This window comes from Pelophylax lessonae (genome assembly GCF_965119305.1).
Source record: "Pelophylax lessonae genome assembly, chromosome: 11".
Lineage (NCBI taxonomy): Eukaryota > Metazoa > Chordata > Amphibia > Anura > Ranidae > Pelophylax > Pelophylax lessonae.
Genome location: NC_138778.1, coordinates 58,247,889 through 58,273,287, shown reverse-complemented (window position 1 = coordinate 58,273,287; position 25,399 = coordinate 58,247,889). Strand labels below are relative to the sequence as shown.

The 25,399-nt window shown below is 42.8% G+C and overlaps 1 protein-coding gene across 1 annotated transcript in view; it reads left to right on the top strand.

Moving 5' to 3' along the window:
* Positions 1-25,399, top strand: part of ZNF335 (zinc finger protein 335) — a 149,954-nt gene that overhangs the window by 115,839 nt on the left and 8,716 nt on the right. The window contains exons 14-24 of the mRNA XM_082272992.1: positions 6,557-6,717; positions 9,611-9,843; positions 10,057-10,159; positions 13,540-13,631; positions 19,477-19,727; positions 19,809-19,908; positions 19,993-20,166; positions 20,316-20,458; positions 22,754-22,833; positions 22,913-22,983; positions 24,898-24,975. Coding sequence (XP_082129118.1) covers positions 6,557-6,717; positions 9,611-9,843; positions 10,057-10,159; positions 13,540-13,631; positions 19,477-19,727; positions 19,809-19,908; positions 19,993-20,166; positions 20,316-20,458; positions 22,754-22,833; positions 22,913-22,983; positions 24,898-24,975 — 1,486 coding nt within the window. The remainder of the gene's footprint in view (positions 1-6,556; positions 6,718-9,610; positions 9,844-10,056; positions 10,160-13,539; positions 13,632-19,476; positions 19,728-19,808; positions 19,909-19,992; positions 20,167-20,315; positions 20,459-22,753; positions 22,834-22,912; positions 22,984-24,897; positions 24,976-25,399) is intronic.

Sequence of the window (25,399 nt, the reverse complement as noted above, 5' to 3'; positions counted from 1 at the left end):
AAACTAAAAAAGTTGTTTTTTTCAAAACTTTCCATCTTTTTTTGTTTGTTTAGCAAAAAAATAAAAAACCCCAGTGCTGAGTAAACACCACCAAAGAAAGCTCGATCTATCTTTAAAAAAATGATAAAAAAATTCATATGAGTACAGTGTTGCATGACTGCGCAATTGTCATTCAAAGTGGGACAGTGCTAAAAGCTGAAAATTGCACTGGTCAGGAAGGGGGTATAAGTGCCTAGTAAGCAAGTGGTTAAAGAACATATCTGCTGTGCTGTCTCCCTGAGTGCTTTGAGAATCCTTTGTCATTAATTAAGTGTGTGTGGGTTCACATGTCTTTTAGGGTAGAGAGCCACAAAAGAGAGATTTGGTACAGACTATGTACATTCACACTCCAGTTTAAGGTCATAAACTGACTCCAACCAACTTTATTGTGTTTCAAGGATTTGAAAACATAGGCAGCATTCCTTTTTTTTTTTTATGAGGAAAAAAGTTTGAGAATTCAACAAATCAAACAAAGAAAAACAAACTTCCAGAGAGTCCATACAGAATGTTACTTAAGAACTTAAAGTAATTTAACATATAAATGCTATCACATTTAGGCTCCGTTTCCACTGCTGTGGCTACAGAGTCGTGCTACTTCTAGCGCGACTCTGTAGTGTTACTTGTTCGCGGCTTTCAGTGAGACTTGTCCCTCATTATAGAAGGAAGTCGCACTGAAGTCGGCCCAAAAGTAGTGCACAAACTACTTTTCAAGTCACCGCAACTCAAGTCGCCGCAGTGAGAACGGGCCAAATGGAAATGAATGACTTTTGACTTGCTGTGCGACTTGACATGTGTCAAGTCGCACAGCAAGTCGCAACAGTGGAAACGGAGCCTTACACTAACATTGTCCATTATACAAAGAATCACTTTACACTTCTGCAATATAAGAAGCAACAGATTGCCTAGATAACATTTTGCTTAACATTTCCCCATCCTCACCGCTAGTCCAGAGGTTTTCTCATGGCCCATATTAAGAACACAAAGCCTTACATCAAGATCCTGTGTAATACTAGATCTACAAGGGCCAGACCCAGTGTGGCCAACCAGCCTCCCCACACTTTTTCAAATTTAAAAGGGTTGCCTCTCTGTTGGTAAATCAGTTCTTCATATCGAAGTGCGGTGCTGACATCACAACCAACAATGTGACACTGCGCAGCAGTCTCAGAGCTCTTGGATGCCTTCACAAGGGAGGTTTTTACAGGTAAAGAACATGCATAAAATATGTTAAATGCACATGTAGCACTGCCCCCGTAGGGACTGCTGTAAATTGCCTTGACAGGCTCCCCTGGTTACCAGCACACAGTCCTACTTTGATTAAACTTTTTGCTCCAGTGGGCTCTTCACAGTAAAAAACAGTCTAGGGGTGTTAGTTTTGTTTCTTTATTTTGTAGTTGGGATAGGAGAAAGGAATAGTGGGATACTCCAATGGAACTATTCACATAGATGAGGACCTCTACCTCCAGAACTTCTTCAGTACTTAGGATCAGCCAGGCTGTTAATTCACACTGGCACAAGTGTAGATCGGGTTAAGTATCTTGCTCTCTCTACTCTGACAAGAGGACTTGGTGATTGATATCTTATCTTCAGGACAGTCTCACTAGCATCCCCTTTCAGCTGACACCTGTCCACTGACTGTCCTAGGAGCAGGGGTGGCCTCCCTCAGGTTAGGCCCCTTGACACGAGTTCCTGTACTCACAATACTGCAGAAACGGGACCTCCAGGGTCTCCCCTCTCAGTCAGCTTCCCTGGATCTCTGGGTTCAGCTCCTCCCGATCACTCCTCCGGCCCTCAGAACGACCCTCTGAGGCAGCATGGCACCTCTACAGAGGAGGAGGCAGCCACCCCCTCCCTCCGAGACTCCGCTCCCCAACGAAAGCCCTCAAGCACATGTCCTCCTGGCTTTTATAATGTATCCCAACATGCACCGGGGCATCCTGCCCTCTGCCAATCATCAGGACTGTATCAAAAGCCCATGCACCCATTCGTCAGGTTTCCTCCCACTGTCCAATTTGCCTCCCTATTAGACCAGCGTGAAACACTCTAGACTGAATGAATCGCATACTGAGCACGATGAGCAGACCTCACTAACAGATCCTGCTTTCTGGTAGGCAAAGAGCAATATAGATTTACCTGCAGCCCCTCTGGATTGAGGCTCCAGTCTCTTCGGGGGCGTGGGTTCGAATCCCACCGCTGCCACCAACTGTTAGTGATTGGGTTTAGCTCAAAACTATACTTTCTCTCTAGCACCTACCTAGGAAGGTGCTACACACACTGGGAAGATTGTTGTTGAAGTGAATGGTCTGGTGACACGGTCTCTTTAAGGGTAACCTACGCTATAAAAAAAAAGCTTTATTTTTTGACAGCACATGTGACTGCTTCTTTGTTAGAATACATGATAGTTTCAGTTTTCTTACCACCCACTTGTTAGTCTGATTACTCTGTACCCCCATACTGATTAATAATTTTTTACCAACTCATTTTCCTCAGAGTTTTGTTTTTTGCAGGTGAGCCTGTTGTTTTTTGTGCTTTATTACTGTAATGTATTTTAGATGATTTACCTGTCAGCGGTGCCTTATATTTTACAACCCTAATTTTTTCCCTCTACTGGAGGCCTCATTATCTTTCTTTATTTTTATTGTTGTGTATGTGCTTTCAGCAGGTCCTCCTGCAAGGTCATTTTTATTGACTTGGTTTTTTATTATAGTTTAGTTAATACAATATTAGATATTTGCAGTTTTTCTTTTCCTTCAAATTGATCATTAACTGCTTCCCAATAAAATATATCAACAGATAAATATTCTGTTGGATTAAATGCATTGATTTTCTGTCATCGAGTCTGTATGTGTTCAAATTTATGTTGAAATTTTCTCCAGTCTCGATGACCTTGGATTCAGTTGTCCTTAACACTTTAATGTCGACCAGTATCAGGTATGTTCTCCTAATGAGCTGGTCCATCCAGTGTAGACCGATATTATGACAATCCAGAGACTGACATTTATATTCGTATGGGCAAAGATCTGTTCCCATAGTCCCTCACACTTCTCTGTATTCAATAATATTATGATAACAAAGGCAAAGTTCAAGGAGCTACAATAAAATAAAAATATATATTGTACAAATGTATTACCTATTATCAGCGGGTTCCTATCCAGGGTTTCCTCCTGTTCTGGATTCACTGGGATAGTTAAGGTTTTGAATCATGTGTCCGAGTTTCGAGCCACCTGAAACTCAGACACATTATTCAGACCAGACTGGCTCCACAAGTAACCAAGTACCACAACCGCCAAGTGCATAGGCACACCATAATCACCAGGTTTGCCAACTGTCCGGAGGGCTGGCTGCAGCTGTCTAAGGCCAGTGTCTCTCTTACACTGCCCAAAGCCTGCACAGTTCCCCCCTACACGTACGGGAGAGGAGAAAGGGCTCAATTTGCCTCTACCCCTCTGTCTGCCCGCCCACATTCCTGGCGTCAGAGGCATAACTAGAACCTTCAGGGCCCCTGTTCAAGAAACCATTAAGGGCCCCCCTGACCCCCCTTTCCATCCAAGCCCTGGGCTTCCAGTTCTGGGAGGGCGTCCACTGAAATCCTCCCAGAACCCTGCCTCCCATTTCCCCCTAGGGCACGCATCCAGCGCGATCTGTGACTGCTGTGTCCTTCTAACAGAGTTGATCACAGATCACGGAAAAGGGCCAATCACAGGGGCCCTTTACCATGTGATCAGCTTGCCGGTTATTGGCAGTCCTTTCCTCCCACACTTTGTTTGTGTGAGGAAAGGAGAGCTGTTAACAGTAAGACGGTCGGTACATGGTTTACACTGATAATCGGGGCACTGATCATCAGTGACCTGATAATCAGTGCAGCTCCATCAGTTCCCATCAGTGCAGCCTATCAGTGCCTATCAGTACCTCCTATCTGTGCCCATCAGTGCAGCCTATCAGTGCTGCCTGTCATTGCCTCCTTATCAGGACTCTGAGCTGAGAGCGTCTCTCTTATAGAGCCCAGAGCCTGTACTGACAGTTCCCCCTCCCTCCTCCCTCGCACGGATGGGAGAGTAGAGAGCCGATCTGCTCCTTCTCCTCCCACCCCTCTCCTCCTGTGCATGCATTGTGGGAAGTGTAAAGCTAAGCAGCTGAATTTGATAATTTAACTGCTGGGCTTCACTCTTCCCACGGTGCACAAAGTAGAGGGACAGGAGGAGAAGAAGCAGCTCGGCTCTTACCTCTCCAATCTGTGCGAGGAAGGGGGAACTGACAGTGCAGGCTCTGGGCTGTATGAGAAAGATGCTTTCAGCTCAGAGCCCTGCAGCCAGTGGCGGAACGCCAGGGCTCAGTCGCAAGTGTGACCTTTGTGACCCTGGTAGTTCTGTCACTGCTGGCCTGCTGCGGCTCAGAAAACGTATGGGCAGTAACTTTGAAACCCAGCCACCAGCAGATACATTGTGGATGAAAGGTGCAGATGCCTGAGCTTCCATTCTCAGGTGAGTGAGGTCACCATCCACTGTTTGAGACTGAGGTCTCCCCCTTCCCTTCTTTCTTTCTCCTTCCTCTGAGCGAGTGAGTACACTAAGGCAAGAGGGACTCGGAGGTAAAAAGTGCTCTGCAAACTCTTGTATAAAGGGTGGCTTTAGGAACCCTGACTTAAGGGAGATTGCTGCTAGCTCTGATGTAAGTGGGGGAGTTAGTGAGCAGAGTCCTTACAACAGAGTCCTCCTTTACACCAGAGTCCACAGTGTTCCTGCTTAAAAAAAAAAAAAAATGCTGTAAGACTTAAGGTGTTAGGGTTTGGCTTGAAGAAAAGGTGCCAACCCTATTCCTTTCAAGTACGATAGCTTGAACTGCCTGTACAAATCCAATAGTATTATTACAATAAAATATTAGAGCTCTAGGAATATCTCATGTACTGTATAAATGACAGTTAAAAAAGCCCATTATAGCTTTCCTTGGATTTCTAAGACCGAATACTTTTTTAGGGTCCAATTATTTTACCTTTGTGTGGTACATGAATGCCTAAAAGTATTTTAAGGAGTAATACTATCTAAAACTTTTTTTTTTTGCAGAGTTTTAAAAGATAGGGAGAGGCAGGAACCTCTGACGGGCTTTAAAAAGAGAACATGTTCTTTAATAAACCTTAGTGCAGAGCTCCTTATTAAATTCTTACCTGTTCAAGCAATCTTTACCATGTGTCCTTGTTCAGCGTTGCACAGGCTTTCCCCCGAAAATGCCATCACTGGTTTTTCTTTTTAGTGCGCATGCCAGACACAGCCCTCTTCATTCCTATGGGTGAGCTGAGCTGTTTCCTAGCTGTCCAGCTGGAAACAGCAGGGATAGTTCAGGAAGACTGGTTGCCATTGGGCACTTGTCCTTTTAAATATATGTAAACCCAATCAATTAGAGAAGCAGTTGAAGGGTTATTTGATTGATGGTTGTGGGTAAAAAAAATCTATTAGACAAAAACTTAGCTAGCAGCAGTATCCCTTGCTCATCAGTTTCCGCTAAAAATGTCAATAATTCATTATAGTAGCAGGGTGTTGTAGCTTAAATTAGGCAACAGGCAAAAATTAGGGTATATCCTAAAGGATATGTAAACCCAAACAATACAATCTTTGACATAATAATGTAATTTTAAAAGTCATGTTGATCCTGCTATGAGGATCTTTGTTCAGCCACTCAGGGCCAGAATAACGTAGGGGCTATTGGAGCTGATATAGGCCCAGTAGGGGCAGACTGACTATTCAGCTCAGAGCCAGTAGGGGGCCACATGAGAGGCACCTCCTGCAGCAGGGGAAATATGACAGTTGGGGGTTTATCAGTGCGGTGGTGGGGGTATTTACAAGCACCAATCTCCCTCTTTGACTGTCCATGAAGGAGCTGAAAGCTGCTTCTCCTCCTCTCCCTCCCGGGGCTTTCAGCTGCTTTCTTTGTGAGCCATATAGGGAGATCAGTGCTTATAATTGCTTCCCCTCCCCCCCCCCCCCGCACCATTTACCCCAGACTGTCCATCAGATTCCCCCTGCTCTCTAGGTACTGATCCTTATCGATCACTGACTGTGTCCATTCATACCTGAAGCTCTGAACCACCAAAATCCTAAGCACCAGGCCCATGATGCTCTTAATCCAGCCCTGCAGCCACTTCCTAGTATAGCATGACATTGCTGTGTCTCTGTCTCCCAATGTGCTCCTGTGATGTCACCCTGTCACACAGGATTCTGATGGAGACAAGTGGCAGTCTAAGCACTTATTACGCATGCATGGTTCGCTGTGTTTACCATTAGGAAAGAGGTTGTAACCCTTAGACAATCTAGCAAAAATTATTTGAAAATATGTCTGGAGTTTTACTTAATAGATACTACTGCAGGCAGTATCTGTATTTGAGCATTACAGCTGGCATGCATCAATCGATTTATTTTTATTCCTTCAAAAATAAGTTAGCATTTGGAAGAATGGGTGAGATTATAAATCATCTAGAAGGTTGATCATTACTGTCACAGAATAATCTGATATTGATTTTCCTTTTAAGGTATAAATGTGAGTTCTGTGAATACCTGTGCGAAGACCGAAAACAGCTTCTGAATCACCAGCTCACTCATATGAATGACAAGCCATTCAAATGCAGTCAGTGCAAATATCACACATTTCGTCAAGACTTCCTGCTGTCTCACCAGGCCACCAAGCATGCAGGTGCAGTGCTCAACATTTCATTTATTTAAAGACTATCCATATAGATGATCTAGTGCTTGCCAGACTCGAGGCAATATTTTATATCAATGTCTTTTTGTGCAAACGTTTTAGTTTCATATAAAGTAGCATTTTTCCTGTGCTAAAAAAATCTTATGTTAAAAGCTGGGTCTTGAGGTAACATATAAGACTAAGCCTAATATAGCGCTGTATTCATTAATACAACATTTTTTTTTGTAAGCAGTGTAACTAACTAAATCTGATATCAGCCTCTTCCAGTCCCTGCTCAGACTGGATGAGGGAGAGACCGCACAAGGAGCCAGTCAGTTGTGCTGCTCATGTGCTATCAATGAGCATGCTAATAGGAGGAGAGAATAAAGAGCTCATCAATGTGCTGCTTCCTTTTTTATGATCCAGTAAGACTTCAGCCGGTAGTCGATCCATTAATTGACTTGTGTACAACCAGCCGGTCGGGTTTTTCCCAAACTTTAAAGCCACCATCTATAGCCAGCAAAACACTAAGCATTGTGTTCTGCTGGTAGAACACAATAATTCCCCCACTGACTGTATTGATGGTGGAATCAAAAAATTTTCTTTCCTTCCATCATGGGTATGGCCTGTTTTAGAGTGGAACAAGACTTGTAAGTGCTTCCTAACTTACAACAGAGAAAAATCAGGTCACTTCCCTTTTAGGGCTATTTCACACCACAATTTCTGTGTTTTGAATGAGTTGCAGTGCATTTTTGAAGCGTTTTTGGATGCAGTCCAATGCATTTTTTTCTTCACCTTAATTGAGGACATGTGCTTTTTCGTGCGTTTTTTTATGCATTTTGCCGCATTCCAGAGATGTGTTTTATACAGGAAAAATGCAGCATGTTCAGCTTTTTTTTTTACTGCACTGGAATGCACTGCACGGGTGCGAACTAGGGCCATTGGAATCCATGTTAAACACTGTCCATGAGTTTTTGATGCAGAAAACACACTGGGCTACATCTGGAGTGAACAAGCCTTCACACAGGGTTGTGCTGTGTGGCAGAGCTGTATATATATCAGGAGAGAAAAACGCACCCTTTCCAGGAAAAAAACGCTCCCATATATGTACAGTATTTAATCTGATTATATACATAAATAATAGTGCTCTTCTGATTACTGAAATACTGAAAATGTACAATCAAACAGTGAATTGAATTGTCCATAAAGTTCAATATGGAAATAAGTTCATGTGCCAATAGCAATGAAAGCATATATTGGGATGAAAGTGTATCTAATTTTTCTCAAAATAATAATATATCCCACCAGGTGGCAAACCGTGTGAATTGTTAAGGAATTCCACCATACGCACGTGCCCTCCACCGTAATCAAGCCTCTTACCAGATAGTTGTGATGCTCAATTACAGAGCTTAAACACTTATGTGAAATAATGGACCCCACTTGGTGTCTCTAGACGGGATTAGTATGGCCCCCGGGTTTCAATATATGATATTCTCCAATACCAACTCCACAATTTTGGATCCAACTCAGACAGCCGCCATGGAGGAAAAGGAACATAGGCCACACATAGCGTGAATATTTCTAGTACAGGTTTATTGTTAAAAACACCAAAAGGTACTCACATGATTCAGGACAACAAAAAGCATTCAAACCATATGGAGCCTCGCCGACACCCAGCATCAACGGGCATGAAAGACATCACACGTTCGTTGCCCCACCCAACTAGTTATGCATCACAGCGCGTCATCAGGGGAACAGGAGGATAAACGTGCAACGTCCGAGAACAAAAACTTTATCGACTGTCCAACCGGAGCAGCCTATAAATTTGTTTGTTCTCTGAGATCACACTATTATTCATGTGTATTTACAGTATCTCACAAAAGTGAGTACACCCCTCACATTTTCGTAAATATTTTATTATATCTTTTCATGTGACAACACTGAAGAAATTAAACTTTGCTACAATGTAAAGTAGTGAGTGTACAGCTTGTATAACAGTGTACATTTGCTGTCCCCTCAAAATAACCCAACACACAGCCATTAATGTCTAAACCGCTGGCAACAAAAGTGAGTACATCCCTAAGTGAAATTGTCCAAATTGAACCCAATTAGCCAATTTCTCTCCCCAGTGTCACGTGACTCGTTATTGTTACAAGGTCTCAGGTGGGAATAGGGAGCTGGTGTGTCGCATCACAATTTTACAGCATGGACTTTAATGATTGTGCTGAATTGCGTTTGATTGAGCGCTATTTATTTGAATTTTTTTTACTAATTTATTTCTGCATTTATTAGCAGTATTGGCAGTATATATCATTATCACTTATGATATTTTAAGGGTTCTGTTCCTAAAGAGAGAGCTCACCTTCCATTTGCTCCCTGCCACTCTGTTTAGCCACTGCAAGTGAAGACAAATACTCAGTACTTTTATGTACCCGAGAGGATATGGCTTACTCCTATTAGTACCTATTGGTACTTGGTGATTGGCTGCTCAGGCACCCAATGCTGTCAGATTGGGGCAGGGACAGAATCTACAAGCATTTTTATTCTCTAATGTATGACATAAATCTTACAGAGGGCCTCTTCTATTCACTCACAGCAACTAAACAGAGCAATAAGAGAATGTATGTAAAACTAGTGGGGAGCCACCATTAAAGTGAACCTGTTGTTTTACCAGGCATGGACAAAGTACATTCTCACTTTAACACCTTTTTTTGACATTATGGTGCAAATACCAGTGATTTGTTATAATTCACATCGATTATATTTTGGCTGTCCACAGTAAGCAAAAGTAAGCCTTTCAGTTTTAGTTGGCATTGCGCTTTACTGTAACCTGATTTATTAATCATTAAGGTGCATGTTTACTAAAATGTTTCTTTCTATGTTCATGGAATCTGCATCTTCTTAGGTGGGAAACCTTTTGCCTGTGAATATTGCCACTTCACCACCAAGCACAAGAAGAACCTGCGTCTTCATGTCCAGTGTCGCCACACTCTCCTGTATCAGGAGTGGTTGCAGCGCCACCCTGAGGAGACACCCTGTCGCCGCCGACCATTTTTTTCTCACCAGCAAATTGAACAGTTGAAACAGCAGCAGTATGACCAACCTGAAGACCAGAACTCTTTAGTGCCCCATGAAGAAGTGAGTAGAAGGAAGTACACTGTGATACAGAATGTTCAATTACCTTTCCTACAGATGGGTTTACTGATGCGTGATTCACAAATAAGTTAAATCCAAATGTGCTGGTATACCCAGGTGAATTAATAATGCTTTTGAGTAGCAGTTACTGAGAAGTTACTATGAGATATAAGTCCTGATCAAGCAATTTAAAAGCTATATATTTTTTGATAATAGGGTCAACCCAAAGAGCTCACTTATCACCTGCTGCACCCACAATCTCAGGAGGAAGGGCAGGCAGAGAATACACTGGAAGGTGCCACTATCATATATGAGCAAGGTGAGATGGTTACTGTTTGTTTTTTTTTTTAATTATGAGTTTTCTGAAATGCTTTTGACACTTTGGGGTTGATAAGACAGATAGACTTTGCACTTTGAAAAGTGCAGTTGCTCCAGAGCTTAGTAAATGAGGTAAAGCTTCACTTTTAAAGAGTATCCAATCACGTGCAAGGAAAAAAAAACAGCATTTTTGCATGCACATGATTAGATGATGGAGGTCAGAAGAGCTTCTGCCCATTTACTAAGCACTGAAGAAACTGCACTTTGCAAAATGCACAATCTATTTGCCTTTAGTAAATCTCTGTATGTGCATAGTTCAGAGACCTCGGAAGGAGCTGAGAAAGGTGCTGTGGTTCTAATGAATCTTAGGATATGTCTTTAGGGACAGGTGGGTGGCTGGATTGTGAGGATGCCCTGGAAACTGCAATATATAAGGTTTTGTTTTTGGGGAAAAAAAAAAAAATTTGGAATCTGTGGTCAAGCTATTGATATAATTGGGTAGTTACAAATTCTTAAAGTTGTTGTATAGCCTTTTTAATGCAGGTGAAAAATCTTCTGTGCTGCAGCTCCCCCTAGATCCCCCTTTTTCTTACCTGAGCCTGATCCGATCCAGCGATGTGCACGAGCACAGCGGCTCCAGCTGCTGTCTCTCCTCTCATTGGACAGATAGCAGCAGGAGACATTGGCTCCCGCTGCTATCAATCAAATCCAGTGACATGGGAGCAGGGGCGAGTCCTGCTGTCTCTGTCGATGGGCACAGCAGCGGGACTCGGGAGCGAGCCCACACGGGTTCCCCCAGGGAAAGCGGCTTTCCATGTGGGCACCCGACGAAGAGGAGGCGCCTGAAGCCCTGGAAAAAACAAGCCATTACTGAATTCAGGCGATACCAGCTCTATGAAGCAATTCATCCTCAAATTCACAATAGAAGCATAGAAGTAATTCTTTCAAAAGCTCAGCTTTTCCATCAACCCCTACTCCCAGAGCTCCTGTGCTTTCACTAGAGATAAGAAGGCCGCCAAGTCACTTCTTGAAGGGGAGGCAGTTTGAGCTAAATTGCTAAGAAGGACTTGAACAACTTAATTGCTCTTGATGTGAACTTTGGGGACGAATAGCTCCACAGTGCCTGCAGCTGCAGAGGTTAGTAAGGGCTTGTTTTAAAGCTCATTTGCTTTATTTATCTTCCAGCTAATTTTGGTTGTCAGTAATATGTAAGGGCTTGAACGCCTGACCATAAGCTTACTTGAAGGTGGAAATGGTTCATCGGATGATGTCTGCAGTTAATGATACCATATGATTATTGGCTTACCGAATATTCTAAGATTTGAAAAATGGACATGTCATGTTATCTGATACCTCTTTGGATGGGATGTGTGCATTCTAATTACTAACTCTTTGGAGATGATCATCTCAATGTTACCACCTTCTATCCTACTATACCTGGGAGATATAAATCTACTGGTAGTAAATGTAATATACATATAAAAAAAAGGAGTGCAAATGGTGGTGCAGTTCTGCATAGAAACCAATCAGCTTCCAGGTTTTATTGTCAAAGCTTAATTGAACATTTCGAAGTTAGAGGCTGGCTACCATGCACATCTGCACTAGATTCTGTGTGCTCCAGTTTATTAAATCTCCCCCTTTGAACATTAGTATAGTACAGTTATTGCACAGTCTGTACAACTGTAAAAATGTAACATAATATGAACAGTCATGCCCAGAGAGAAAGCATAAATAATAAACCTTTTGACATCTTAACTGATAGAAGGCTGTGTCCTTTTGCCATCCTGGAAATGAAACAAAAATTACAATAATAGAAGGTCATTAAATAAAGATGTCTGTAATGTATAGCCAATGTCTTACTATTATACTGTCGATGAGACAATGGGGTTGATTTACTAAAATTGGAAAGTGCAAAATCTGGGGGCAGCTCTGCTTCCAGGTTTTAGGTCAAAGCTGAATTGAACAAGCTGAAGTTAGAAGCTAATTGGCTACCATGCACAGCTGCACCAGATTTTGCACTCTCCAGTTTTAGTAAAACAACCCTTAAGGCCTCTTTCACACATGCTGTCCGTTTGTCCGTTTTTCATCCATCCGTTGACGGATGAAAAACGGACATCAATGTATCTCTATGTAAAAACGGATGACAACGGAAGATCATCAGTTAACATCCGTTTTCATCTGCTTCCATCAATGTCCATTTTTTTTAACGTATGAATGCCCTATTTTTCATCCGTCAAAAAAACGGATCGGACGAAAAACGGATGACAACGGATGAAAAACTGATGACAACGGATGAAAAACAGATAACTGACGAAAAACGGATGAAAAACGGATAACAACTGACGAAAAATGGATGACAACTGATGAAAAACGGATGAAAAATGGATGAAAAACGGATGAAAAACTGATACATTTTGACGTGACTGAACTGATGAACTGAACGGACCGTATGTGTGAAAGGGGCCTAAGGCTTAATGCACACTGGACATTTTTACAGCTACTGTTTTTGGCGTCAGACATTTTTTTTCTACAGCCAGTAAACTCCCCAGTATGTTATCCTATGTGTCCATGTACACACAGACTGTTATCAGCAGTTTTTGGCAGGGGTGTTTTCTTGCTGGAAAAAAACCCCCAGAACTAGTGGGTTTTAGGCTTCATGTACACTGGACGTTTCTACAACTGCTGTTTTAGGCTTCAAATGTTTTTTTTTTTTTTTGCAGCCAATAAACTCCCCAGCATGTTATCATATGTGTCCATGCACACACAGGCTGCTATCAGCAGTTTTTGGCAGGGGTGTTTTCTGGCTGAAAAAAAGAAAAACAGAACTAGGAGTTTGAGTGGAGTTTTTCAGCTGTAAAAATGCCAAAAAAACGCCGAACAACTAGGCTATTTGGCGTTTATCAGCATTTTTGAGCCATAAGATTATGTGGGAGTGTAGTTTTGCTAAAAAAAAAAAAAGCGAAGAAATGCTACGGCTGAAAAACGCTAAAAAACACTGCTGCAAAAATGCCGGAAAACTCCTTCTACAGCTACAGCTTTCTACTGGCGTTTTGGTAAAAGTGGAAAAACTCCAAAAAACTTGGCTATTCGGCATTTATGAATGTTTAATGAGCCATAAGCTTTTATGGGAGTAAAGTTTTGCTGAAAAACGCTACTGAAAAAACCCTGAATTCTACAGCATTCAACAGCTACAGCTTTCTACAGCCAACACTACTGGCTATATAACGTCCAGTGTGCATTAGGCCTAAGGACTCTTAACAGCCAATTGCTATGGCCAATATCTCCACTTTTTCGCTTTCTAAAATTCAAAATTGCAGGTTGTTACATTTTGACAGGACGCAACAAAAGTAAATACTAAAAAGGGACACATTTCTCTTTCAGATGGAGAAACAGATGAACTTGCAACTCAGGCTGCTCTTGATCTTCTTTTGAACATGAGTGCTCAGAGGGATGGCAGCGGAGGACCACTACAAGTATGCTGAGTTTTGAACATGGTCATAATTAAATCCAGATTTTCAGGATATGAAGTTTAGTTCTGTAACCAGATTCGTTTAGAAATTTCACATGGCATGAGTAAACTAACAATTATAAAACATTTAAAGCCACTCTGTTGAGAAAAAATGTGAAAGAGCACCCTTTGTATGAACATTGAGCCAGTCCTTGCATTTAAAAATCAAATCTTTCCCCTTGCAGAGCTAGAATCTTCAGCTTCCATCACTTCTGGCTTCTTCCCCCACCGTCTGCTGTGGTTCCATCCGCTGGACTCTACATCATTACAGCTCTCTATAGAAACAATGGTGATGTAGTGGCTGAAACCACAACATGCAGCAGGGGGGCGCAGCCATCTGTCACCTCTGGAAGTGTTAGATACTGAAGATTCTACAAAACTTTCTAAGGCTGCAAGACATCAAAGATTTATTTCATCAGCCGCAGGACTAAATGACTAAATAGGCATACTGTTCTTTTACAGGATACGTTTTAAATGTTATTTTTGTTTGGTGTTAGTCTCTTTAAAGTCACTTTAGTATTGTGAAGAGCTGTGTGCAGAATATAAAGGACACATTGCATTTGGTCACCTTAAAGACTGGGCGCTATGAATAACTACCGAAAAAAATAGTGTTAGTCAGGAAAACTTCTAATTTAATATATAGTGTGTGTGGGTGTGGTGTGTGTGTGGGATGTTGTGTGTGGGGTGTGTTGTGTGTGTGGGGTGTGTTTATGTGTGTGTGTGTGTGGGGGGGGGGGGGGTGTTGTGTGTGTGTGTGTGTGTGTGTGTGGGGGGGATGTAGTGTGTGTGTGTGTGCTGTGGTGTGGGGGGGGGGGGGGTGTTTGTTTGGTGGTGTGGTGTGTGTGTGTGGGAGTGGCAGCAGTTAAGAAAATCAGGACTATATGTGTGTGGGGGGGGGTGGTGTTGTGTGTGGGTGTGTGTGTGTGTGTGTGTGCTGTGATGTGGAGGGGGGTGTTGTGTGTGTGTGTGTGTGTGTGTGTGTGTGTGTGTGTGTGTGTGTGGGGTGGGGGGGGGGGTTGTGTGTGTGTGTGTGTGTGTGTGTGTGTGTGGGGGGGGGGGTGTGTGTGTGAGATGAAAATGATGAAAATGAGGGAGTGGTGGCAGTTTAGAAACCATGTCCTGATTTTTCAGCTCACACTCTAGCTTTTGTCACTCTGCTGGCTGCTCACACACCTGGGCACTCTACAGCAAGGGCAGAGGAGAGTGGATAAAAACAAATTGCTCCAACTTGCTCACTTCACTGGCGGTTGCCATCTTCAAACGGTTGTAGTTTAAAAATTATAAATCCTACAGTGAAGAGCTTTATTTCGTGAGAATCACAAGACCCAGACCTAAATTTTGATGCATAGTATGTCTCTGAAATATTAAAAATGAAGGCACAGTCGCAGTATAGAAATTGCCCTTCAAATTTGAGGTGGCTAGAATGGATTCTCAATGAATGTCAATGGGTGGCGTGAGTTGCAAACAAATGGTCCTATTGTGAAAACTATCAGGACTATGCCTTAGCTGTGGCTCAGGTCTTGACCCTACTTCAATGGGGGGTTGAACAGAAATCGGCCTTGAGTACCATCAAGGGTCAGGTATCGGCCTTGGTGGTCTTATTCCAATGAGCTTTGGCCACACACTCCCTGGTGCATACTTTTCTTCAGGGTGTCCTGACATTTGGCTCCTCCAGTGCAGGTTCCGTTGCTGCCTTGGGATCTTAATTTCGTGCTTTCAGCTCTACAGAAGCCTCCCTTTGAAAATTTTCAGGAGATTCCCCTGCTTACGCTGTCCTAGAATGTGGCCTTTTTTGGTGAATATTACCTCTGCACACAGGGTGTCAGAACAGGCGGCGTTTATCCTGTCGTTCACCTGATCTGGTGATTCACAATGATAAGGTGGTGTTTCACCCCTGGTCCTCATTCCTTCCTAAGGTGGTCTCTGACTTTCATTTAAATGAAGACATTGTGTTGCCTTCCCTGTGTCCCAGGGCTAAAAAACCAAGGAAATTGCCTTGCATGCCTTGGATGTGGTCCGGGCAATTAGGGTGTACCTGGCAGCTACGGAATTTTTAAGGATGTAAGACTCTTTATTTGTGCTCACGAATGGACCTCGCAAAGGGTTGTCCGCTTCCTCTGTGACCATTTCCAGATGGATCAGACAGATGGTGGTTCAGGCCTATTCCATCAGGGGCCAGGTTCCTCCTTTCCCTGTCAAGGCTACTCTACTAGGGTGCTTAGTGCCTCCTGGGCCTTCCGTCATCAAGCGTCAGTGACGGAGGTTTGCAAGAGGGCCACCTGGTCGTCTTTTACAAAGTTCTTTAAAGTGGATGTGTTGGCATCTGTGGATGCTTCCTTTGGCTGCAAGGTTTTGTAGGCTGCTGTTTAGAGGACCTGATCTTCTTTGAGGGTGTATGGTTTTCTTCAGATTGGCTCCAGTTGTTTTGGTTGAGCACCTGTTGTCTGGTTGGCTAATGTTTAGACTTTGGAATTTTTTTGCTGTTTCCTACACCTCATGTTTAACACTGCTTTGGGATGTCCCAATGGTCAAGAATGACAAGAGCTGTGTCCGTCAATGAACTAAAGAAAAAATTGGATTTTTGACTTGCCGTAACATTCATTTCTCTGATGTTCATTGACGCACACATCATCACCCCTCTGTGGAGTTGTAATTCTCTTGACACTGCTTGTAACAAAACTGAGTGACTATAGCAGAGAGAGGGAGTATACCCCCTGGGACTGCACATGGGTGTAGCCAGAGGTTTTCGGCCTATTGTCCTTCTCCTGTAGGGGGCAGTATAACGCCGGTTGCATGAACATACAGAGGAAGGCAATGTAAGGTGCTCTACTGTGCTGTGCTCCCTTCCCGCCCCCCAGTAATGTACTGCACTGTGCTGTATCCCCCAAGAAATGTACTGTGCTCTGCTGTGCCCCCCAGTAATCTAATATGCTGTGCCCCCAGTAATGTAATGTGCTGTATTCCCCCAGTAATGTCATGTGCTGTGCCGTGCCGTGCCGTGCCCACCCCCGTAATGTAAGGTGCAGTGCATTACCCCCCAGTAATGTCCTACACTATATACATCACCATTTCTACTATACTTATACGCTGGTTTGAACAACCAACGTGAGGAAGTCACCGCTTGTATTTACGATCGTTTCCTGGGGACGACACATCTTTATTCTTAGTTGGAATTGTGGTGCCCTTTGAATAAGCCATAAAACGCCTCTGCAGGATGGCATTGGTTAGGAGCCGGCATTGCCTTTCGGTTAATCTTGCTTGCTGCCCCCCAATGATCTGTACTTTTCCTGGATTTAATAGAGAACTTGGGAGAGGCGGGAGCCTTGGGACGTTCATAGCATTTTCTGTAGTTCTTCTTACATCTCGTTTGCAAACAAGACATTGCATTTTCTCCTATGTAGCACAAGCTTCATCCTCCCCTTCATCCTGTGGTGGGGCTCAATCAGAGGGTTTTCCTCCACCCATTCTACCACCCTAACTCCTCCCACAGTTTTTACACTACATAGACAGTAATATACCGAAACGTGCGGATTGTTCCCGATTGGTGTGTTATTACTTGGTGGAACATTTCGCTAAATGGTTCACGAAATATCGGCGTTTTTGTGGCGAATGTGGTCCCATAGGAATGAATGGCGGAATGTTCAAAACTAGAGTGGGAGCTGAAAAATCAGGACATGATTTCCAAACTGCCACCACTCCCTCATTTTCATCCCACGTAAACAAATCTTATATCAAAACATTCAGCTATCCCTGCTGCCACTAAAAATGTCCACAGCTAAGCCATAGTCCTGATAGTTTACACAATATGACCATTTGTTTGCAACTCACGCCGCCCATTGACATTCATTGAAACTCCACTCTAGCCACCTCAAATTTGAAGGGCAATTTCTAAACTGTGAATGTGCCTCCATTTTTATCATTTCAGAGACATACTATGCATTACAATGTAGGTCTGGGTCTTCTTATTCTCACAATATAAAGCTATTCACTGTAGGATTTATAATTTTTGAACTACAACCGTTTGTTTCCAACTGCCAAAATTTCTTAACTGCTGCCATTTACACACACACACACACCACACACAACACACACCACACCATCTACACCACACACACACACCACACACACCACAGCCCACCACACATACCACACACACACCACACCACACACACCACACCATCTACACCACACACACCACACCCCACCATACACCACATCATACACACAACACACACCCACACCACATACACCACACACACCACACCCATGCCACACAAACCGCTGCAACTGCCACATACACACACACACGGCAAGAACACTTCACACAATTTCCCTGGAAATTGTACGTTTTCTAGTTCAATATATAGTGTATAACAAGCAAATCAAACAGAAATAAAGTCCCACAAACAAAATTTTTAGTTTTTTTTATACTCTATATATTGAATTAGAAGTTTTCCTGACAGCGCAACACTTACACTGACTTGCAATGAATTTTTTCCAGTTGTTTTTTGATATTCATGTGTGAATATCAAAGTGCTGCAGTCAGGTTTTTTTACTTTCTCACCTTCATTTAATAATATATTAAGCACGGGTAAGGCACCATTCATACTTGTGTGACTTTGGACCCCAAAGTCTTATGAGAAGTGGCACCCCATGTTTCTCAATGAGTACCGTTCATATTTGTGCGACCTAAAGTCACAGCGACTTTAAAGTAGTTCCTGCACTACTTTGGTCCGAATTTCATGCAACTTGAGGGCCATAGACTTCAATGAAAACCCTCAAAAGTCGCATGAAAATCACACCTGCATGTTATACATGCGACTTGTAAAAAGAATTCCAGCAATGAAAAAACACGCCATGTCAAAATTTTTAAAGAAAACAATGTTGGATCCCCTCCTCTCCAAAATCTTTACCAGACCCTTATCTGAGCATGCAGTAGGTCAGGACAGGGGAGTATGAGCAAGCCCCCCCCCCCTCTGAACTATACCAGGTCACATGCCCTTAACATGGGGGGGGGGGGGTACTCCCTCAAAGCACCTTGTCCCAAAATCTGGAAGCCCTCTTTAACAAGGGGGCCACCAGATCCTGCCCCTCCCCCCATGTGAATGAGTATGGGGTACTTAGTCATCCCAAAAAAAAGTAAAATGTAAAAAATGACAGTAGGCAGTTTTTGACAATTCCTTTATTGTCCCCTAGTGCAGATCCATATTCAATCACGCCGCCCGCTGCCAACAACATGGGGGACATGATGCTTTTGGGGGGCCCATGTTGAGGACATGTGGCCTGGTATGGCCAAGAATGGGGGGAGGGGCACTCGCTTGCCCTTCCCTTTCCTGACTTGCTGGGCTGTATGCTCAGGTAAGGGTCTGGTATGAATTTTGTGGGAAACCTTGTTTTTTTCAATTTTGGCATGGGATTCCCCTTTAAATCCATACTGGACCCGAAGGGTCGAATTGGTCAATCAATTTTCGATCGATTTAAATTAAAATCTTTCAGAAAATATGGAATTTGTTAGAAAATAAAAAAAACAAACAAAACAAAACACATTTTTCCATTCTGCACATGTCTAATGACTTTGTAGAGCACAAACAAAACCATCACATTGGTCAAAGTCGTAACAAAGTCCTAGTCATCCAAAGTCGCATCAGGTTAAAGGGTAACGTTCCAATGGAAATCACACAAGTGTGAATGGGGCCTTAAACACAACTGTGGATCACAGTGCTGTGAATTACTGCATTTTGTACTCAGTTGCTGCTATTTTCTTTAGTTCGGAGGTGGTGTTTTTACTAACTGTAGTCACAACTGTGCAGGTAGCAGTGGTTAAATCAATGGAGAGCCAGGATTCGGAGGTCGCATCGCAGGAGCCTCACATGGCTCAGGTACTAACACTGCACATGGATGAAAGACAAGTCACAGATGTGCAAGAAGCAGGCTATGAAGAGTCTAGTGTGCCAGAGGCGGGCTATGAAGGAACAGTACAGCAAATCACTATTAATACAGCCTTTACCACTGCAGAGTACAACCTTGTAAATGCAGAGAACATGCAAGGACCATTGTGCAGGTAAGACAATGGTGTTATTCAACATGGAAGACTAAAAGACAAAGTATAGTGCCCCGATCTAACTAAAACTTGTAATTTCAGCAATAATGATGCCCTTTCTAGATCTTCACAAACACAACTGGCCAACAGTGTCAAGGATAGGAATACCCTCCAGATCCTGAACAAGCCACCACAGCCACAAGTAAGAACATCATGCCACATCTTTAACACAGCCATAGCTTTTCTATTGTTATTCTCTGTTGATGTGTTGTGTTGTCTCATCCAGGTCACTGCAAATCAGGCTCAAGCTTCAGCAAAGAAGTTCTCTTGCAAAATTTGCAATTCTGCCTTCTGGGGCCGAGCAGAAATGGAGACTCACAAAAAGGCGCACATCGAAGGGCGCAGCGGGTTCAAATGCCCAGACTGCGATTTCACTGCAGACGACTGGCCTGAGGTCAGGGTAAGGCGACCTGTCTTCATATCCTGCAGAATCTTTAGAGCAGCAGCTGCACAGAAAAGTCAGGAGTTTTCTGTCTTGTCCCATATTATTTGTATTTTCAGCTGGTAATTATTGTGTGTTTATGTTTGACATTCTTTTCTCACTGTTAGGATCACATGTCTGTACACTCCGACCTCCGGCCTCACCGCTGCAATCAGTGCAGTTTTGCCTCCAAAAATAAGAAAGATCTAAGCCGACATGCAATGACTCACACTAACCACAGGCCCCATTCATGTCATGTGTGTGGACAGAGGTAGGATTGGCCATCTCAACAAGATTTTATTTTGTTTAGCATTCTTTTTTTTTTATCTTGTTTTCATTTTCCCTTTTTCTGTGTTCTAAATATATTTATAGCAATTTATAACCTTTTTTATTGTCTTTTTTTTATGTTTTTTTTTTTTTTTTGTTTAAAATAGATCTAAACCCAATCGCTAAAATTTGTATATTCATTTTTTTCTTGTTTTTGTCATTTCAACATTCGCTTTCATTCTTTTCAAACCTACAGTTTTTGTTAACAAGCTCCAGTCCAGTCCAAGTCTGATATTTCCTTCATACTTGTAAAAATCAGCATTTTTTTGCTAGAAAATTACTTAGAACCGATTTTTCATGTAGACGCCAACACCAGTTTAGCAGTGATTGGATATATCAGTTAACCACTTGAGTCCCAGGTGTCATTTTAACCACTTAAGGTCTGCCCTATAGCAGTTTTACTGCTACAGGGCGGCAGCTCTGCGCAGGTTCACGTATATATACATGATCTAGCTGTTTCGGGTGGCGGGCATGAATGCACGCCGCCGCCGGCTCGCTCCTACTGTGATTATACACAGTGGGAGCTGATCGGCAGGTACTGTGGACTCCATGTCCGCCGGCACCCGCCGATTGTTCAGTACAGGGGCGGAACAGCGATCTGCCTATGTAAACTAGGAAGATCGGCGTTCTGTCAGGAGGAAAAGCATGTATCCTGTGTTTCTGTCTCCCCCTGTTAAAAGCACATCCCACAGTACACAGAAACACGGGCTAGGCACACCATTAACCCTTTGATGGTCCCTGATGTTAACCCCTTCCCAGCCAGTGTCATTAGTACAGTGACAGTGCATATTTTTTAGCACTGTATTTGTGTCACTGGTCCCCAAAAAGTGTCAAAAGTTTCTGTCAGTGTCAGAATGTCCGCCGCAATATCGCAGCCCTGCTTTAAGTCGCTGCTCGCCGCAATTACTAGTAAAAAAAAAAAAAAAAAAAGTTAATAAAAATATCTTATAGTTTGTAGGCGCTATAACTTTTGCACAAACCAATCAATATAGGCTTATTGGGTTTTTTTTTTACCAAAAACATGTAGCAGAATAATTTTTTCAATTATTTTATTAGATGTGTTTTAAAGCAGAAAGTAAAACATGTTTTTGTTTTTTTCAAAATTTTTGGTCTTTTTTTGTTTATAGCACAAAAAAAATGCAGAGGTGATCAAATACCACCAAAAAAAAGCTCTATTCCTGGGAGAAAAGGACATCAATTTTATTTGGGTACAGTTTTGTTTGACCGCATAAATGAATAAACTCTCGAGACTCAGAAGATTAAAAAGGAAAAGGACAGGTTAAGCATTTAATGACTTCTGCATCATGTGACTGCTGTCATTGACTCTCACAGAGATCACATCATGGGGAGTCTGTCCCCCATCAGAAGCCTTGACCAACAGCTTGGTCACTGTGCTAGGGGCGTGGAGTGAACTCACTCTCAGCACACAATCTCATGTTGCCATGGATTCATATGTGCGGTGGCAAGGCATTAAAGAAGAAGTACAGTTCGTTTGGCTGTACTTCTCCTGTGGATCACAGGAGTGCGGTTCTTCCCTCCTGTGACCCATCTTAAGCCAACAGCGAGCTGAAGCGTGCTGCCGGCTGACGTCACAGAGCTGGTTCAGACTGGGGAAAGATCGTGACAATATGGTCGGGATCCACCCAGGAGCCTGGACTGGCACCTGGCTCAGCCTGCCAGTGAGCCTCTGAGAGCCTGAGCCAGCTGCTCCTGCCCCCTCCACAGCCCAGCGCTCCAGTGAGTGCGGGGGGTGGGGGGCAATGCAGAGAGCCAGTGACTGACCAGCCCCCTGCTCAGGGAACACTGAAAACAGCCCGATCAGTGGCATTTGATCGCTCGGCTCTCTATCTTAGAGCGTGTGGGGGACAGATGCAGATGCAGCATTGCACTGATGCTGCATCCACCTAGTTAAGTACTATACATAATAAAAAAATATTTCCAAACTTATCTTTTAAAGCTCACCTTTCTTGCCACCACATATGTGCATTATTGGGTTGGCAAAAAGCTAGTTTAACAACATCTCTATGACTCATTTTTTAACTTGACAGTGAGTCTGAGAACTAGGAACGCAATCAGTTGCACATTCCCTGCTGCAAGATTAAGTGTCATTCTTACTGTAAGCAGCATTTTACATTTGGACTTCTAAAGGATAGACTGTAAATATGAATATTTGTAATGACGTTGCATGGCTTCCATTTACACACATCCATTAAAAGTCTTCAATTTGTCTTCTTCTCAGGTTTTCTAGAAAGGGACACTTAAAATTCCATCTTCAGAGGCTGCACACAGGAGCCAGCATGGAGCAACCTGAACAAGCAGGTAAGAAGTACATAAAGTACACATGTATGGATACATGTAAAGGCAAGCAGAATGAGACTCATTGTAAGTGTCCTTACAGAGCAAAGATCTGCCCCGGTCGTAGATGAAGAGCACATATTCCTAACCCAGGAGGAAACCATGAGCAGTCAGGTCAGCACAGAAATATTGTTTACAATTGTTTACCATTTTGTGTGGTAGGGGGGGTGGGGGGGTTGTGATGGATTGTCTCAATGCTATTTGAGTAGCAAGTAAAAAAGGTTTTAGTTGGGCATTCATACTGGAGAGAAAATCTCGTTATAGTTTTGTTAATTGAACCCACTGTTAGTCAAAGCAGTTCAGGCTCTCAGATAATCTTTTCCTTAACCACTGAAGCCCCGGAAGATTTTACCCCCATTCCGACCAGGGGGTATTTTGTGATTCGGCACTGTGTGACTTTAACGGACAATTGCGCGGTCGTGCAACGCTGTACCTAAACAAATTTGACGTCCTTTTTTCCCCACAAACAGAGCTTTCTTTTGGTGGTATTTGATCACCTGTGCGATTTTTTGATCATGCGCTATAAACAAAAAAAGAGCGTCAATTTTGCAAAAATAACAATATTTTTCACATTTTTTTATATGAAATTCCCCAAAAAAAATGTAAAAATCTAAATTTTTTAACATTTTCGGCCAATTTGTTTTATGCTACATATGTTTGGTAAAAAAAATCGCAAAAAGCGTATTTTGATTGGTTTGCGCAAAAGTTATCGCGTTTACTAACAAAGGGAAAGATTTTTGCCATTTTTGTTGTTTTTTTTTAACGCGTAATGGCGGCGATCTGCGATTTTTTTTTTGCGGTACTGCGACATTGCGGCGAACAGATCGGACCCTTGACTGACATTTTTGACACTTTTGGGGTTACCAGTGACATTTCTACAGTAATCAGTGCTATACATATGCACTGTTACTGTAAAATTACACTGGCAGTGAAGGGGTTAACTTTTTTTGAGAGGGAGGGGTTATGTGTGTCCCTAGGGGCGTGATTCTAACTGTGATTGGCTGTGGCTTGAGGTGTATGAACAGTGATCAACGGTCCTACATAGTAGAACCGTATGATCACCATTCATACACAGGGGAGAATGACAGGCGGCTTGTTTACATTAGCCACCTGCCTTTCTCCCTCTGCACCGACGATTGCCGAGTGACCGGCGGACATCGAGTCCACCGGTCACACGCACGGGGGGGTCTGTGACCGCGCGGGAGCGCGCCTCCGGGGGCGCGCGCTCGCTCCCTAGACCTTCACAGGCTAGTGACGTAGTACTACGTCGCTCTGCCTGTGAGGGGCTGACCGCCGCAGTAAATAGTCGTGCGTCGGTCGGCAAGCGGTTAAAGGACAACTCCAGAGAGGGGACCTCTTTTATTGCCTCGCGGTTTGTAGAAAAACAAGTTCCAAGCTGTTTCTTGGTCAGAATGTTTGTATAAAACGTCTAACGTGCTTTGGAGGTTGCAATCCTGCTAAACCAGTGACCGGAGTAGGCTGGGGAATCTTTTAAAACACATTCAGGAGTCCAATCCCCTGTTGAGACTTTTGTCAGTAGAATATTTTTTGGACTTTTTTTAAATTAATACTTTGACCATTAAATTTTACCTGGACTATAGAAATAGCTTGGTGCTCTCATCATGGCCCCTCTGTACACTAGAGGGCTGCCTATTGAAAGTATCTATAACAGTGTCAAGTGCTCAACCACCTAATTTCTCTATAAGGTTTTTATTGCCATCTCTGTCCCTTTTGGGGAAATTTCATCCAATTTCTGGTCAGGATTTTTATTAAAGTGAGTAAGAGTTTGACCTTCCAACAATGAAATACACAGAAAGTAATTTAAAACCCGAGAGTTCACCCTTCCCTACTCTATCCAAAACTAAGAAAAACAATTTTTGCTGGAGTTAGGCTTTCTTTTCTCATGGCTATTGTCTTAAAGTACATGTTCTCTTATAATTAGTGTTTCAACTAGTCATGTCCTAGGCCAAATACGTATCATCACTGTGTACATTTTTTACACCACTCTCTGGATCTTCTCTCTTCTAGGAAGACACGGCTTATATTCAGGAAATTACAACTGCCGATGGACAGACTCTTCAGCAGCTGGTCACAGCAGACAGCCAGGTATTGTCCTGACCGCAGTTTTTGCATTAAACATTACCAGTAATTTACATGCAATACACAAGTGATATGAAATATCTAGTATAGTGCTCTAAAAATGTCAGTTGGTAAAATAAAACTAGCTGTGAGGTGTGATGTTATTATTCCCTTATGTTTAGTGCCAGTGGCTTTGTTTCACCAGAGAGGAAGCCGCATTAGTCTTATTTTTTTCCATGCATTTTTCCTTTACTCCCGCATGGTGATCCTGCGAGTAATATACTTCCTGACCTAGGGTAACAACATTCACTTGCTCTATACCATGGGGGAAAATGCTCTGTGAATCATAGAGAGAACAATGCTAAATCATAGAATAATGTGAATAAGTGGTGGTGTGCTATTCTAATGTGCTCTAATGTACAAACCATAATCAAACCTTAGAACATTAGCT